Below are 16578 nucleotides of genomic sequence, written 5' to 3' on the forward strand. Positions count from 1 at the left end.
GAAAGAAGCAGCATAATATAGAAAAGTAGCATGCAGAGTAGAGTGGTACTGGGTCATGATTATGTAAGTTAAGGAAATAACATGCTTCTGTTTTTGCTGTGCCTAGCCTCGTTTTTTTCTCTCATAGAAAAGAAAAAAAATACAATTGAATAAATTTTTAAAAATTTTTGTGTAATTTTATGTCTCACGAGCATTGTTTAGATTATGATAGTTACTAAAATTTATAAAATGTCAGAATTTGCTTATTATTATAGCTTAATAGATGAGGAGATAGGGCAACCATCAGAGGTTTTGCTCCTGTATGAACTAAGAAACATTTATAATTTATAATAGTTCTGTATTTGGTAGACTGTTTTTATTTTCTTTTTTGTTCTCATGTTTCAGTCATCTAGATGATTCTCTCCTTTTCCTGGAATTATTATTCTGTGACTAGTTCTTACCTGGAGATATTTTCCATCTTCCCATCCCTAGGAGACAAAAATGTCTTGAGACATTTTTGGTTGCCATAAATGGAGGTATGCAAGTGACATGTGGTAGGTACAGGCCAGAGATGCTAAATATCTCTTTATTTTTTCCAGTCCTGAGAATTGAATCTGGGGGCACTCTATCCCCAGCCCTTTTTATTTTTTATTTTGAGACAGGGTCTCTCTTAAGTTGCCCAAACTGGTCTCGAACTTGTGATTCTCCTGTGCCTCAGATTCCCCAATACCTGGGATTACAGGTGTGTACCACCATGCCTGGCTTGCTGAATATATCTTCACAGTGTGTGGGTAATCTCCCCACAACAAAAAATTATCCAGCTCCAAATATTAATAGCATTATAGTGTTTTAATGTAATGAATCACTTTTAACAGAAATTTGAGCTCTAATAATAGCTATTAAATAGATAGGTCCACTGTGTTTAACGATTAGCTTCATTAGGAAGATCCCCTAATAATACTTTACTCCCTTAAACCACATTAAAATACTGGCATAATCTTCATTGTTACATATTGAAGCAAAAAAGTTTTGTTTTTTTTTTTTTTTTTTTCCCCTGATGGTGAAAAGGATCTTTTGGAAGAACCTACTAATTCAGTACCCATGTTTATTGATATGAAAATCAAAGGAATACTTCTGTACTTATAGAAAATAGCAAAGCCAATTGAAATTAGATGACATCCCTTGTCATTAAAGTAAGTTCTATAAATTACTATTATGTTCTTTTGAACAATTTCCTTAAATTCTTTATAGGAGCACTTACAGTTTTAAAGATACAGTATGATCAAAAAGCCTTCCAAGTTTTAAAAAATTTAGGTTTTTTTAATATCAGTAAATTTGAATTCGTACTACTCAGTCATTACAAATTTCTTTTACCTTTTTTATCCTTTGAGTTTTGAAAATGTATTTAAATGTGTAGCAGTTAATTTTAATGATGTCAATTGGAAGACTTTTGCAAATCCCAAATTCTTTCCTAAAACAATTATTTCCTTTTAAATTCATAGTTTTTAAAAAATATTTTTTTAGTTGTTGATGCACCTTTATTTTATTTATTTATGTGCAGTGCTGAGAATTGAACCCTGTGCCCCACACATACTAGGCAAGTCAACCCCAGCCCAAAATGCATATTCTTAAGATATATATTCTGTATCAGTTTGCATAAAACTGAAATTTCTGTTATGTGCAAGATGTTGTGAGTCACCATAGTAAAAGTAAATTTGGTCCTGCCACCAGAGTTATTGTCTAATGGAAGATAGCATGAATAAAATACAGCAGAAGCTGGGTGCAGTGCTGCACTCCTCAGAATGCTAAAGCAGGAGGATCACAAGTTTGAGGCTAGCCTCAGCAACTTAGCAAGATCTTAGGTAACTTAGTAAGACCCTGTCTCGGCATAAAAAATATAAAGGGCTGGGAAAGTGACTTAGTGGTGAAGCACCTATGAATTCAATCCCTGATACAAAAAAACAGCAGGGATGCCACAGTTGAGGGAATATAATTCCATTTATGGAGATCCAGAAGCTTTCTATGTAGTTTGGAATGGATAGATAAGGATCCTACTTAGTAGTAGTTTAGTGTGTTGTGATGAGAAATGAGGTCTGAAGAGTGAGTTAAGGGCAATAGAATAGCAAATTATTACTTATAAATTGATATATTATCTTTGAAATGACAGGAGTACTATTGGTAGTTTTCTGAGCAAGGAGATCAATTTGGACACATGTTTAAACTGCTCAGACAAAAAGTGCTACAAGGTTCTCAGTAGGAAATTAGAACATAGGAAAAGATGCAGGGATATATCAATGCTATGGATGCTGTGCTGTCATAAAAAATCTTTTCAGCAAGTAGAATAGTAAAGAGAAGAGTTAACAATCAGGCTTATTTCTTGAGAAAGATGAGGAAGAACGGGTTTGAAGGCTTCTTTACAATGACTTTTTACCCATTTTAGGTTAAATCTTACCAAACTTAGGTTTTAAGATTTTATTAGCAGTAGCTTTCTAGAAGTACCTTGAAGAACTATTGTTATACCTTACTAAGTATGGTCTTGCTAAATAATTAAAGGTCTAGCTAAATAATAATGGCATGTCAACTTAAAGCAAAAGAAATACGTAAACAATTTTTAAGAAGAGGGATTGAGATACCCTTTTCATCTGTTACCTTAGCTATGTGTATTACTTGCAGACTAAAAAATGTGAATTCAGTTCTAATTAGAGAGAAATTCCATCAGGCAGCTGGAACATGGGTCTGTAGCTTAGGAAAACTGTAAATAACCTGGAGTAGATACAGAGTTCAAAGGGCAAGAATACATCTAAAGAGGTAGTTTTCTCATGATAGTTGAATTTCATAGAAAATTATGGTAGGAGGAAAATTTAGAGCTTTGTTTCTGTTGAGTGGAAATCCATTTTCCATTTAGTATAAATAAGTGTTTTCTATTGATCACCGTTGAAAGGTGGTATGTACCATGCTTCCATAATGTAATAAATGAATAAATGAAAGAAAGCTTTGCTCTTGATTTTTCTACTCTAGTTTTTGATAAAAGTGACTAGCTAGTACAGAATAATAGAATGCATAATTTCTAAGTACTTCCCTTATTCTTAGACTTACATATGTAGTACTTCATGAAAAAATTTTCATTAACTATGTTAAGGTAGAATTCCTTGTTTAATTTTTTAGAATTTAATTGAGGAATGGAGGTGTTAGGGGTGAAGCATAGTGTATTCCATATATGGAATATACAAACATTTGTGGCAACTTTTTAAAAATTTTCATTTTGTTCCTCATTGTATTTAGTTTCTCTGTTAGTGATAGTGTCGATTTTAGAATAGAGGCTGAGGCTCTTACAATTTTACAGTTGTAGATCTTACAATTTTAAAGAGAGAAAAAGTTTTGCCAAGAAACATAGTTTCTAAGTCTTTTTTCAAGGGTTTAGTACTTAGTTTTAGTAGAATTTGTGGTTGTTTATAATAATCTATTCTGATTCAGATGGAATGCTTTCTAAACCCCGACCAAAGAAAGGCCTATGTGTAGTTCGTTATATGTTGTTCGTTAGTCAGGGTACATTAAGATATCTTAACTTTTAACATTCATCAGTAGAACTCCTATTTTGTTGTATTATATCTACCAGATTTTTATTATATGTATGTAGTATAGAATGCATTATTTGAATGCATTATTTGATCTCTAAAAGGTAGTTTTGAATGCCTTTGTTTCATAGAAACCTGTAGTGAAATAAACTCAATTTGATTGTACTCTAAATCTTTTAAGTAAGCCTTCTCTATTTGCTGTTTTATTTTAATGCAATAAAGCTCTAATTTTGATAGTTTGATTCAGTTCAAAGATTCATTCTGAATGTGGGAGATGGTACTAGAATAAGTTCATTTAAAGAAAATGAAAAGATTTTGAGGTTCATTTAAATGATCTGTTCCTTAGCATTCCCTTCTGTAGCTTATCTCCTTCTATAATTGTCAATCTTTAAATATTGTCATACCCTGTGTGGAAGAATTTTTATTAAATAAAGGCATAAAGGCAGCTGCTACTCTAAGCCATGTTAAATTTTATGAGTGCATTTCAGGACAGTGAGTTATTGTCAGAATGAAAAGGAGGAGATGCAATTAATGATATAAAGGAAATTTAAATTTGCTTTGGGCTTTACAACACTTCTGCTTATGGCTGTATCTGATCCTCTTCTAGTTTGTACTTAACTTTTTATCTAATTGAAAGTGTCTCTGAAGTTAAGTATTTTGCTATCTATGGAAATTCTTTTTAGCAAAGGAGAGGTGGTCTTGTTCTGTATATGAAAGTATATTTGTACTATATAATTGAATATTGACAGTAATAATTTGAGTTTTTAATCAGGTACCTCAAAAATCACAATTTTTATTTCTATTTTTATGAACTTTTAATATAGAAGAATGTGTAATGTAAATGATTTATATTTTAAAATTTATTGTGACTTGATTTGACTACATTTAAAATTTTGCATATCCTAATGTCTGTGAGAATGATTCAATAAAATAACAAAAGTTTGTGTTTAGGCAATGCATTTGGTTTACTCCTTTTTATTAATAGATCCTTATGAAGGAGGATTAGTTCTTTTAACAATGTTACTGGGCACTAGTTTAGCACCTTTGTGTGTAAACAGTGTGGCAGTTTTTATGCTTCTGTCAGGACAACTTAATATGAAAAACGGTTGTTTTATTCACCTCTGTACAGAGTAGTAGGGGATAGGGGAGCTTCTTTATTCTTTTTTCCCTATTGATAGTTATTTGACTATAAATATTTAAATCTTTCCATTCATAACTTCTCCACTATGTGACCTTGGAAAAACCACTTGTTTGTACATAATTCCCACATCAAAGTTAGAAGGAATGCCCTCCATTTTCTATCTTACAATGTTATTTTAAGTACTAAATAAAAGAGAGGACATGTCAAAATACTAATAATAAATTTAAAAAAAATTTTATATTATCCCAAAGTTTTCAGTATGAGGTACAGAGCTCCTCTTAAGGAATATATGGTCATAATAATGTTATGAATAGAATATGAATAATGCATGCTGTTTTGCCCTCCACATAGAGGATAGAGTGATGATTAATGCTAGGCTTTATTGAATAGATGAATGAGATATTATATCCCTGTCATTCACAAGAATTTACAGTTGGGCTAATACTTTCATTATTTCCAAACCTTATATATTATTTGTCTAAATATTCAGAGCAGATAAACTGTGGCATAAGTACTTTCAACTGTGTAAAAATAGTTTATTTCAAAGTACTAGATGATTGTATTTTGTGATTATTAATGCAAAAATATTTCAGTCCTTTTAGATGTTACTTATTCATTAACAAATATTTATTGACTGCCTATTATATGTCAGGCACTCTTTTGGCATTTAAGATAATTCAGTGAACAAAAATGATTCCAGAACTTGTGGGACTTTTATTCCAATGGGAATGATAATCAACTATGAATATAATAAGTTACATACTATGTTAAAAGGTAATTCCTAACAGGGGAAGATAGATAGGGAAGGGTAAGAGGGATTTGTGTTATAGACAGGTGATCATATTGCAGTTTTAAATAAAGTTGAAATAATAAAGAAGGTCTCACAGAGAAGGTGACAAAGCTTTGAAGGAAGTAAAGAAATTAGCCATACAGATACTTAGAGGATGAATGTTCCAGACAAAGGGAAGGGTTAAGAAGTGTCTGTTCTGTAAGGAACATCAAGGAAACCCTTGGAAGTGGTGTAAATGAGAGAGAGGACTATAGTAGAGGCAGATGGGATTTGAGAAAAAAATGAACCAGATAATGGAAGGTGTGAGTAGGGTATTCTAAGGACTTTGGTTTTTTTACTCAAAGTGAGAGTCTTTGCAGGATTTCAAAAAATTTTCTGGCTAGAAGCCTGGCTGCCACTGTTCTGACAGCTTGGGAATCTCAGCTTTGTAAACCTCAGAGAACAGGAATTTGAGAGTCTTAAAAGCATCTTGTGCAAACCAGAAAATAGTCATTTTGTAATTCACACTCTAGTCTTCAGGGGCATGAAGCACGAACACTCTGGTCTTTGGAGATACATAAGTTCTCATGGTTCCCAGAGTTCTGGGTACAGATCAGCTTACTGCTTGTTGTGCCTTCTCTCTTTTAACCTTGTATTTCAGCTTTCTCTGGTCTGTCAGTTTCTACTAGCTTATCTTTCCAAGTTTACTGTTTGTTTTTTTTTTCCCCTTCATTTTTTTCTTTCTTTCAGTACTAGGGATTGCACCTGGGGTGCTTAACCACGGAGCCACATCCCCAGCTCTTTTTATTTTTTTATTTTGAGACAGGATCTTGCTAAATTGATGAAACTGGGGCTGGGGATATAGCTCAGTTGGTAGAGTGCTGGCCTTGCAAGCACAAGGCCCTGGGTTCAATCCCCAGCATCGTAATAAAAGTAAAATAAAATAAATTGATGAAACTGCCCTTGAACTTGAAATCATCCTGCCTCAGCCTCCCCAGCCATTGGGATTACAGGCATGTGCTACCACCCCTAGCTTGTTTTCTCATGTTGTTCTATTGACTATATTAGTAGAGCAGAGAGGAGCATAAATTTTATAGTTACTATGTTCAACCAGAGATCTGGTAGTACAAAAATTGATTTTCCAGTGCGCTTAGAAAAACCTGAAGTACTTATACTGACACTTTATTCTATAATTCATCTTGTCAAGAATAATAGTAATAATGTTACTTGATGAAACATCAGTTAGACCCTCAAAAATTTTAACTTTGGGGGTGTAGCTACACTCGACTTTTTAACTTTGGGGGTGTAGAACACTTGACTAGAATATGCAAATTTCTGGGATTGATCCCTAAAATCAGCAAAAAACAACCCAAAATTTTAAACTTAAAATATATCCATTCATGACAGTAAGAAAGGGATAATCATTTTCACTGTTTAAATGTATAAATTGTATTTTGTCTCACTATATAAAGCCCACACTTTGAGAGTCATTGTCCTGGAAGAGTTTAAATTTAAGAGCCCCTTTCAGGGACTGCATTTAGATTAGTTAGTGTGCTTAGGGCTTGAAAATAGAGTGAGTTATTGAAGAATAACATATTTGGTAAGAAAGACCATATGTATAGGAGACCTGAATTTTAGTTCCATTTTTCACTGCTAAATTTAGGATTTTAATGAATCACATAATTAGTTTTTTCATTTGTAAAATCAGAGATTATGGGTTGGATAATGTCTAATTTTCAAAATCTCATGATGCTTAAATTGTTTTGGACACTTAATGCTTTTCTGGTTAATAATTATAATTTATTTTCTAATTTTATTTTTTTCATGCAGGTTAATGGTGCAGTGTAAGAAACCTTTAAAAGTTTCTGATGAATTAGTTCAGCAATATCAAATGAAGAATCAGTATCTTTCAGCAATAGCATCTGATGCAGAACAAGAACCTAAAATTGATCCATATGCATTTGTTGAAGGAGATGAGGAATTCCTTTTTCCTGATAAAAAAGATAGACAAAACAGTGAGAGAGAAGCTGGGAAAAAACACAAGGTAAGAGAAATCACAGTATACTGAATCACATGATTTTGTAGCACAACATATAATAGCATGTTGGGTATCTACCTTACCACTTTTTTTCTTTTAGGAAAATTATGACTTGTCTCTGATAAAAGTTGCTTTTGTTTACTTCTAATGTTTCTGGGTTTGCTGGAGTATATTAATTTTTGTCAACTAAAATCAGCATTTAGGTAGACTGTTTTGACACTGAGTAGAAATATGCTAAAAGTGAATCAAATGCTTTCAAAGATAAAATACTTATTACTGAGTTTTAAAAAGATACTTTTGAATATGTGATTCAAGAACTTACAGTGTCCAAAGAAGTAAAGAACTTACATTAATGAAATGTGGGACATAAAAATACATTTTCTGATTAAAATTTTTAAAATTAAGCATTTGGGGACTAATTAAGCACATGATAACTACTAGAAAAAAAATTTGCCTTAAATACATTTTTTTTTTTTTTTTTTGTGGTGCTGAGAATCAAACCCTTCTGCTTTGCATTAAATACAAAATGTGAGAATTAAAACTGTAAAACTGGGGAAAGGACCCAGTAATGTTCAGTGTAAATCATTTCACAAAGTTTTACTTAACCCTACTATGTGCATGATACTTAAACTGTTGTCCTTTTGCACATACGAAAACACTAGTATTTATTAAGTCTGCAGTTATAATAGAAAGAATGCCAAATTTAGAATTTTGTAGAAGTAGGTTAAAATTCCAGCTCCCACTATCAGCCATGATTCCTGGGGCAGGTTCTCTCTTGCTCTCTTTATTTGAACATAAACACACTATGTATTTGTTAACTATAAAAATTAGTGAGAATGTACATAGAACATTTATCAGAATACTTGACAAAAAAATAGTAGGTTTTGTTACTGGTAAATTACACATTTTAGGCTTATATGTACTACTGTTTGCAGGTAGAAGATGGAACATCTGCTGTTACAGTTTTATCACATGAAGAAGATGCTATGTCATTATTTAGTCCCTCTATTAAGCAAGGTACAATTTTTTATTTTACTGTCAAAATCATTGCATTCCAGAGTTGTTCCTACAAACTGATAGGATATTGCTGGACTTCTAATATTCCTTCTTGCATAATTCATGTGTTTCATAGGATGAATGGGTAAATTTATTATTTATTTTTTACTGGGAGGAGCAAGTTGAGTTGACAAAAATTCCATTATAAATTGCTGGAACTTCCCCTTTTTATCCCCCCCCTTCAAATAGTTCTCACTCATGAAATTAAGTAGATTGGATAAGAATATTGCACAAGGTTTCTCAGATATAAAAACTCAAGTTTTCAATTAAACTTTCTGAAATTTTGTTGCATTTTTTCATCCACCATTCATAAGTTAAGAGAGCATTTCTGATGTCCTTAACTGAACAAGTTATTGAACACACCCATTAATGTGTTCTAGGCACTGGGGATAAAGTAATCAAGATTCCACTTTGAAATTGTCTGGCTTATGCTTCTTGTGAATGGAATAGAGGCACAATGTAACAGTTAATTTTAAAAATGTATTTAACTTTAAACAATATTTTAAATTAAGTAAAAATTATATGTATTTATGGTATACACATTGTGGAATGGCTAAATCAGACTTTAATCCATGCAGTTTAACATGTATCACCTCATATAAGTATTACTGTTCTGTGATGAGAACACTTTGTGTGTGTGTGTGTGTGTGTGTCTGTCTGTCTGTCTGTGTTTTTTTTTTCCCTCTCCAGTACTGGGAATTGAATCTAGGGTGCTGACCACCAGGGTGTTGACCACCGAGCCATATCCCAGACCCTTTTATTTTTTATTTTGAGACAGGGCCTCAAAGTCGCTGAAGCTGATCTTGAACTTATGATCCTTCTACTTCAACCTCCTGAGCGGGTGGGATTATAGCACACCAAAATATACTTTCTTGGGAAGTGTTGGATATAATATACATTAACTTGAATCACCATATTATATAGCAAAATTCACTAACTGTTTTTTTTTTTTTTTTTTAAACTCTTTTTTTTCTCCACATCTTTTTATTGGTGCATTATAGTTGTGTATAAGGTGGGATTTGATTTTACATATTAGTACATGCACATGATATAATTTGACCAATATCCCTCCCATTACTTAACTTTTGATGGTGCAATGGAAGATATTCTTTGACTTGTGCTTTTTGAAACAAAGTTTTCTTTAATATTTGGTATAAATAGGATTAGTTTCTGTGTTATAAGTATAAAACAAGAAGAAAAAAGTCTCTGTGACAAGGAGCAGATGGTCTTTTTATGAAGTAAATTTAATGGTTGATGGTTCTAAGTAGCTTGGTGAGTTTAACAGTTTGGGTTCTTTGCCATCTACCGATTCAGTGCCATCCCTGTCAAAATTTCTGTGACAATTTTCACAGAAATAGAAAACAATCCTAAAATTTGAATGGATCGATAACATAATCTGAGTAGGCAAGGCAATCTTGAGCAAAATGATCAAAGTCAGTGGTATCACACTAACTGATTTGAAAATTGACTATAAAACTATAATAATTAAAACAGCATGTGACTGGCATTAAGAAAAGATACCTAGACCAGTAGAAGAGAATAAAAGTTTGGAAATAAAACCATACATTTATGTTCTACTGATTCAGAGATGCCACAAATTTATAATGGGAAAAAGAAAATCTCTTCAATAAATACTAGGAAAACTGAATATCCTCACACAGAAGAATGAAATTAGAATTTCATACCATATATAAAAATCAATGCAAGATGGATTAAAGACTTAAACCCAAGCTTGATACTGTCAAACCACTAGAAAAAAACATTGGGGGAGGGAAATCTCCTTGAGACTAGTTTTGGCAAAGATTTGTTTGGATCTGATCCTAAGAGTACTGGAAACAAAAGCAAAAACAGGCCAATGAGATTACATCAGACTAAAAAGCTTGTGTACAGTGATTCAAATAGTCAGCAGACTGAAAAGACAATTCTGAAGAAAGACTATATTTGCAAATCATGTATCTTATAATGGGTTAGTATCCAGTACATAAAGAACCTCAAACAAATCAATAGCAAGAAAATGTCTTGATTTAAAAATGGGCAGAGGACCTGATTAGGCATTTCTCAAATGAATTCATCCAAAAAACCAACAGGGGCTGGGGAGATAGCTTAGTTGGTAGAGTGCTTGCCTTGCAAGCACAAGGCCCTGGGTTCAATCTCCAGCACCACAAAACAAAACAAAACAAAACAAAAAAAACAAAAGACCAACAGATTTATGAAAAATATTCCACTTATCAATCATTGGGGAAATGCAAATTAAACCAATGATTGATTATTAAAACCATAATGAGATGAATGGGTGTTATCTGAAAGACAAAAGATGGTAAGTATTGGCAAGGATGTGGAGTAAAAGGTCCCCTTGTACACTGTTTGTGGGGATATAAATTTTTATTTATATTTATTAAGTACCCATTAGGGAGTTTTCTTCATAGTACTGCTTTATGATACAGCAGTCCCACTATTGGGCATATATTCAGAGGGTTGCAAGCCAGAGTGTTGATATTGATACCTGCATGCTTACATTTGTTGTGGCATGATTTACAGTAGCCAAGGTATGGAATCACCCTTAGTGTCCGTCAACAGAAGTATGCATGAAGAAAATGTGACCTATACACACCAGTGGAGTACTATTCATTCTTAGAAAGATTGTGTCATTTGTGACAACATGGATGAAACTAGAGGGCATTATATTAGATGAAATAATCCAGGCACAGAAAGATAAATACTGCATGATCTCACTTACAGGTGGAATCTAAAGCACCACTCAGAGGAGTCAGAGTCAACATGTGTGAGGCTTAGGGTGCAATCTCTAGGGCTACAAAAAGAAGTCAGAGTTAAATGGTGGTTAACAGAGCCTAGGGGATAGGGTTTGGCCAAGGGGTACAACATTTCAGTTAGGAGAAATAAATACAAGAGATCTGACATGTTTCTTGGGTTATGATGGTGAGTATCATAAATTAAAACCATCATAAGTTGAAATATTGTAAGTCCAAACTATTTGATCACATAACCTACCAAACATCATAACTTAACCTAGTTTACCTTAAATGTGCTCAGAATACTTAAATTAGCTTATAGTTAAGCGAAATCATCTAACACAAAACTTGTTTTATAGTAAAGTGTTGAATATCTCCTGTAATTCTTTAATTACAAATAAACATATCAAATAAACATTGGCACAGTATACCCTAGAGAATCAGTTGTTTACCCTTGTGATCATGTGGCTGACTGGAAACTGCTGCCTCTTCCCAGTACCGTGAGAGTTATCATGCTACATATTGCCACTCTAGGAAAAGATCAAATTCAGAGTTTGAAGTATGGTTCCTCCTGAATGCAAATGACCTTTGCACCAGCATAAAGGTGAAAAATCATAAGCTGGACCATTGTAAGTTGGGGACAGTCTTATTGGTGATTCAAAAATTGTTGAGAATAGATTTTAAGTGTTCGCACTACCAAAAAAAGAGGTAATGCATATGTTAAATAACTTGATTTATCCATTCCCCAATACATACATACATATATGAAATCAGTTTGGGTTCTTTTTCTCCCCGCCACCCACCGAAATATTCTGTAGGATACACAAATTGTAAATCCCCTATGCCTGTGATGTATCTTCCTCAAAATGTGAGCCATGTACCACATTGTAGAATATCTCAGGTGGAGCTTTGTAATCTTCGTTTTTAATAAGTACCCCAGATGATTTTTATATAATCTGAAATTTTAAAACTACTGCTGTGGTGAATATTTAGAACTGACACACAGAGGCACTGGGAAAGCAACTTATCTTTCTGAAATTGAGGGCTGTCTCAAGTTACTTGACATACAGATGATTTGGAAGGTTATATATCATACTATAAGTTGTTTTTGTTTTTCTTATGTGGGAATATAAGGGGAATTTAATTTCTATTGGTTTTTGTATACTTCTTAATTATATGTCATTCCCATCTCCAAACTGGGGGTGGGGAACACTGAAACAAAGCTTACCTAAGAGGTAATATTTATTGAATACTTCAAGTGCCTATCCCTGGGCAAAGCAATGTACTCTTTCTTATTCTATCACATTAAATTCTGGGGTACATGAAAGCACAGAGAGTTTATCAGTATACCAAGGGACATATTGTTGGTGTAATAGCTGTGATTTGATTTAATAGTCTGTCTGACTTAAGAACCAGCACTATGCTTCCTTTACATGTCAGGAAGATGGAAAAATAAAAAATGTGTGTACTCTTTTTAAAAATTAGTATTTAATAATGTACATATCTGAGGAATATAGTGTATTTTTACACACATATAACATATGAATTGATCAAATTAGGGTAATTAATGTTTTCTTTTTCTTCTTCTTTCATTATGTTGGAACCTTCAAGCTTCTCTTTTCTAGTTCTTCCTAAAATATATACTAGTTTTTTCCTCCTTCTAACTCTGTTTTGGTACCCTTTATCTGTCCTCCTCCTAGCTCCTCCCCCACACACTTTCCAGCCTCTAGTAATCACTTGCAAACAAAGTAAAAGAACACACCATGAGATCTGTCGTCCTAACAAAAATAGTGCTGAATTGTTATCTATAGGTATTGTGTTGTACAACAGATGTCTAGAACTTACTATTCTTTTTTTTTTTTTTTTTTTTTCCTTTTTGAAGAATTGGTCCTAAAGGGAGCTCTTTTATTTTGTTTAACTAGTTGGTAAAAAGTTATTAGTCTTATGTAACTAAATTCTTCCATTCCTGCTTTCTGTCCTGGGAATTTAACCCTGAGCTTTGCATATACTATGTAAGCACTCTGCCACTGATCTTCGTCCCCAACCATTTTTATTTTGGTTTTGAGACAGGTTCTAGCTAAGTTACCCAGGCTGGCGGTGAACTTGTGATCTTCTTGCCTCACCCTCTGGAGTAATGGAGATTATGGCATTTGCCACCATACCCAGAATAACTGACTTTATATCCAGTGAACAATTGCCCATTTTAATGGCATCTCTATTGAAATATAATTTACATAAAATAAAATTTACTCATTTCAAAATGAAAAAAGTATGCTTAATTCTGTAGTCATACAGGGTTTTATGTTTTTATTATTCATATAGAGTACTTATATAGATTATATAGCCTTTAGTGCTTCCTTGGGAAGGTACTGCCATTCATTTACAACTTTATGAAAAAAAAATTTTAGATTTTAAACAACAACTTAGTTTACTTTTATGTTTTTGGGGTTGCTGGGGATTGAACCTAGGACCTTGTGCTTGCAAGGCAAGCACTCTACAACTGAGCTTTATCCCCAGCTAAACAACAACTTAGAATTCCTTGTTGTATAACCTTTTTAAAAACTTAATATCTGGGCTGGGGATATAGCTCAGTTGGTAAAGTGTTTGCCTCACATGCACAAGGCCCTGGGTTCAATCCCCAGTGCCACAAAAACAACAACAACAACAAATAGACAAACAAAAAATTTAATATCTAGTTTAAATAAATGGAGTAATATTTGGTTGTAGTTGAATTTTTAATTTTTCTGATTGACACACGTAGATGCTCCACGCCCTACTAGTCATGCCCGTCCTCCATCAACCAGTTTGATTTATGACTCAGACTTGGCTGTCTCCTATACTGACCTTGATAATCTCTTCAATTCTGATGAAGATGAACTGACAGTGAGTATTCTATTAATTGATTAGGATCGAACTTGTTTTCTTTGGTTTTATATAAGTTCTTTGTTTTTGGAAGTGATTTGTTGCTTGAATACTAAGTTTTAATTCTGAACAGTAGGAAATATTTTATAATAAAGTATCATTAATTGGTTTCTTTTATTTTTAATCTCATGTTTGAATCATCTTGACATAGTCTCCTATAAACTTTAAGGTGACTTTTTACCCTTTTGTTATTGTGTTTGAAGGACATATAGTGAAACTTAATGTATATTAAGTTCTGTCATGTGTTCTTTTTCTGCATACCTTAGGAAGCAGAATAATTTTCCTATTGTTTGATCCCTAGTTTAAGAAATAACTCTGAAATTGACTTGTGTAGTGAATATATAAATAATTAGCAATAAGAGTATATGCCTTATCAATTTATTAAGAAAGATCACTTTGAATTTGTTTGGCACCACTTGTTACTATAAGACAGAAACATACCACAATAATGAGAGGAAGACAAAATTAATATTTAATCTTTTAACACCTATGTGCTGAGAAAGGTGAAGTTAAAGAAATTAGAACTTAAAATGAGATTCTCTAAAATATCAAATCTCTTAGAAATTAATGAATTGGGTGCTGCCTTATCAGAAAAGGGAATTCCTTTTTCATCTGCATAAAAGTATCTTGGAAACTATGGCACATTTGGTTTTCCTTTTCTCATATGACATGTTATTAATTATAATATATGCTATTAATCCTATCTGTGTATGTATGTAATATAGGTTTATTTATAGCTATGCTTTTATATATAAAAGGCAGACATAGCTATACATAAACTCTTAATCTATATTTCATAATATAGTATATATTGGGACACTGTTCACTAGGTGAATATATCCTGGAATACCTTGGTACAGTTTTTGCTTTCTCTGCTGTATTTTTCAAATATTAGCTGTTACTCCTCTGAAATAAAAAATTGTACTCAGAGATCAGTCTACATATGTATCACAAAATGTCTAACAGGAGACATGGAACATATGTCAACTCTAAGAACTTTGATGGTACAATGATGATGCTGTAGCTTTGTTCAGCATATTAAAATTTATTTTCTGGCTGGGCATGGTGGCACACACCTGTAATTGCAGGGACTTGGGAGATTGAAGCAGGAGGATCACAGGTTCAAAGCTAGCCTTGGCAATTTAGAGAGACCCTGCTTCTGATAATTGGGAGGTTCATCAAATAACTATTGTGTCCTTAAACTATACCTAGTATGTATTTGGCTCTGTCACAGATTCAGAATACTTTGGATGAATGGGCTTTACTTTTAAGTTGAATCTGAATGATTGCTACTTTGAAATCACATTGGGTTTCAGATAAATATGTGCTTTTTTTAAATAGCCTGGATCTAAAAAATCAGCGAATGGATCAGATGATAAAGCCAGCTGCAAAGAATCAAAGACAGGAAATCTGGATCCGTTATCTTGCATAAGTAAGCTTCCTAAATCTGTGCTCCAGATAGACTTGCAAACTTTTAATCTCAAAGTTTTCTATTCCCTTTATTTTATATACAAATTCACCTCTTTTTAGTCTTAAGTTAAAATATGTGTTTTATTAAATATAGGCACTGCAGATCTTCATAAGATGTATCCTACACCACCATCATTGGAACAACATATTATGGGATTTTCCCCAATGAATATGAATAATAAAGAATATGGTAGTATGGATACAACACCTGGAGGAACTGTCCTAGAAGGAAATAGTTCTAGTATAGGAGCACAGTTCAAAATTGAGGTTGATGAGGGATTCTGTAGCCCAAAACCTTCTGAAATTAAAGTAAGTATTTTATTTTTCTAGAAAAATAATTCACTTCCTATATTTTCTTATAGAATTAGTTTGTTACTGTATTTAAAAATTCTTTCATAGTTATTCTAGTTTTATAGCTAACAGATCTGAGGACTGATTTGTGTTGACACTTAGAATGCATTTGAGAATAAAATACACTAATATTTACATTTTCTTCTGTTTAAATAAAAGAATAAAAAGGAAAGGGGCAGTGGTTTTATTTTGTTTCTTGGTTCCTGGACGATAAGATATTAAAATTCCATGGTCTTTATATTGTAGGATTTTTCTTATGTCTATAAGCCTGAAAATTGTCAAGTTCTAGTGGGATGTTCCATGTTTGCACCTCTGAAAACTCTACCAAGCCAATGTCTGCCCCCTATCAAATTGCCAGAAGAATGTATTTACCGCCAGAGTTGGACTGTTGGAAAGTTGGAATTGCTTTCTTCAGGGCCTGCGATGCCATTCATCAAAGAAGGGTACGACTTATGTTCTTATCATGTTATATGAATGCGTATGGATTTAATTTTTTTGTGTGTGGAAGTATCTGGTATGTGGGAAAA

At 33.0% G+C, this 16578-nt stretch overlaps 1 protein-coding gene and 1 non-coding gene across 2 annotated transcripts in view; both read left to right on the plus strand.

The window, feature by feature from the left end:
• Positions 1-16578, plus strand: part of Med13 (mediator complex subunit 13) — a 95205-nt gene that overhangs the window by 44807 nt on the left and 33820 nt on the right. Inside the window, 6 exon segments of the mRNA XM_047543132.1 lie at positions 7295-7508; positions 8438-8519; positions 14070-14191; positions 15572-15662; positions 15795-16009; positions 16298-16494. Of these exon segments, the coding sequence (XP_047399088.1) occupies positions 7295-7508; positions 8438-8519; positions 14070-14191; positions 15572-15662; positions 15795-16009; positions 16298-16494 (921 nt within the window).
• Trnav-cac (transfer RNA valine (anticodon CAC)) lies at positions 13885-13958 on the plus strand. The gene has a single exon. It is a non-coding gene; the product is annotated as a tRNA-Val (tRNA).

Source organism: Sciurus carolinensis, chromosome 3 (genome assembly GCF_902686445.1).
Source record: "Sciurus carolinensis chromosome 3, mSciCar1.2, whole genome shotgun sequence".
NCBI lineage: Eukaryota > Metazoa > Chordata > Mammalia > Rodentia > Sciuridae > Sciurus > Sciurus carolinensis.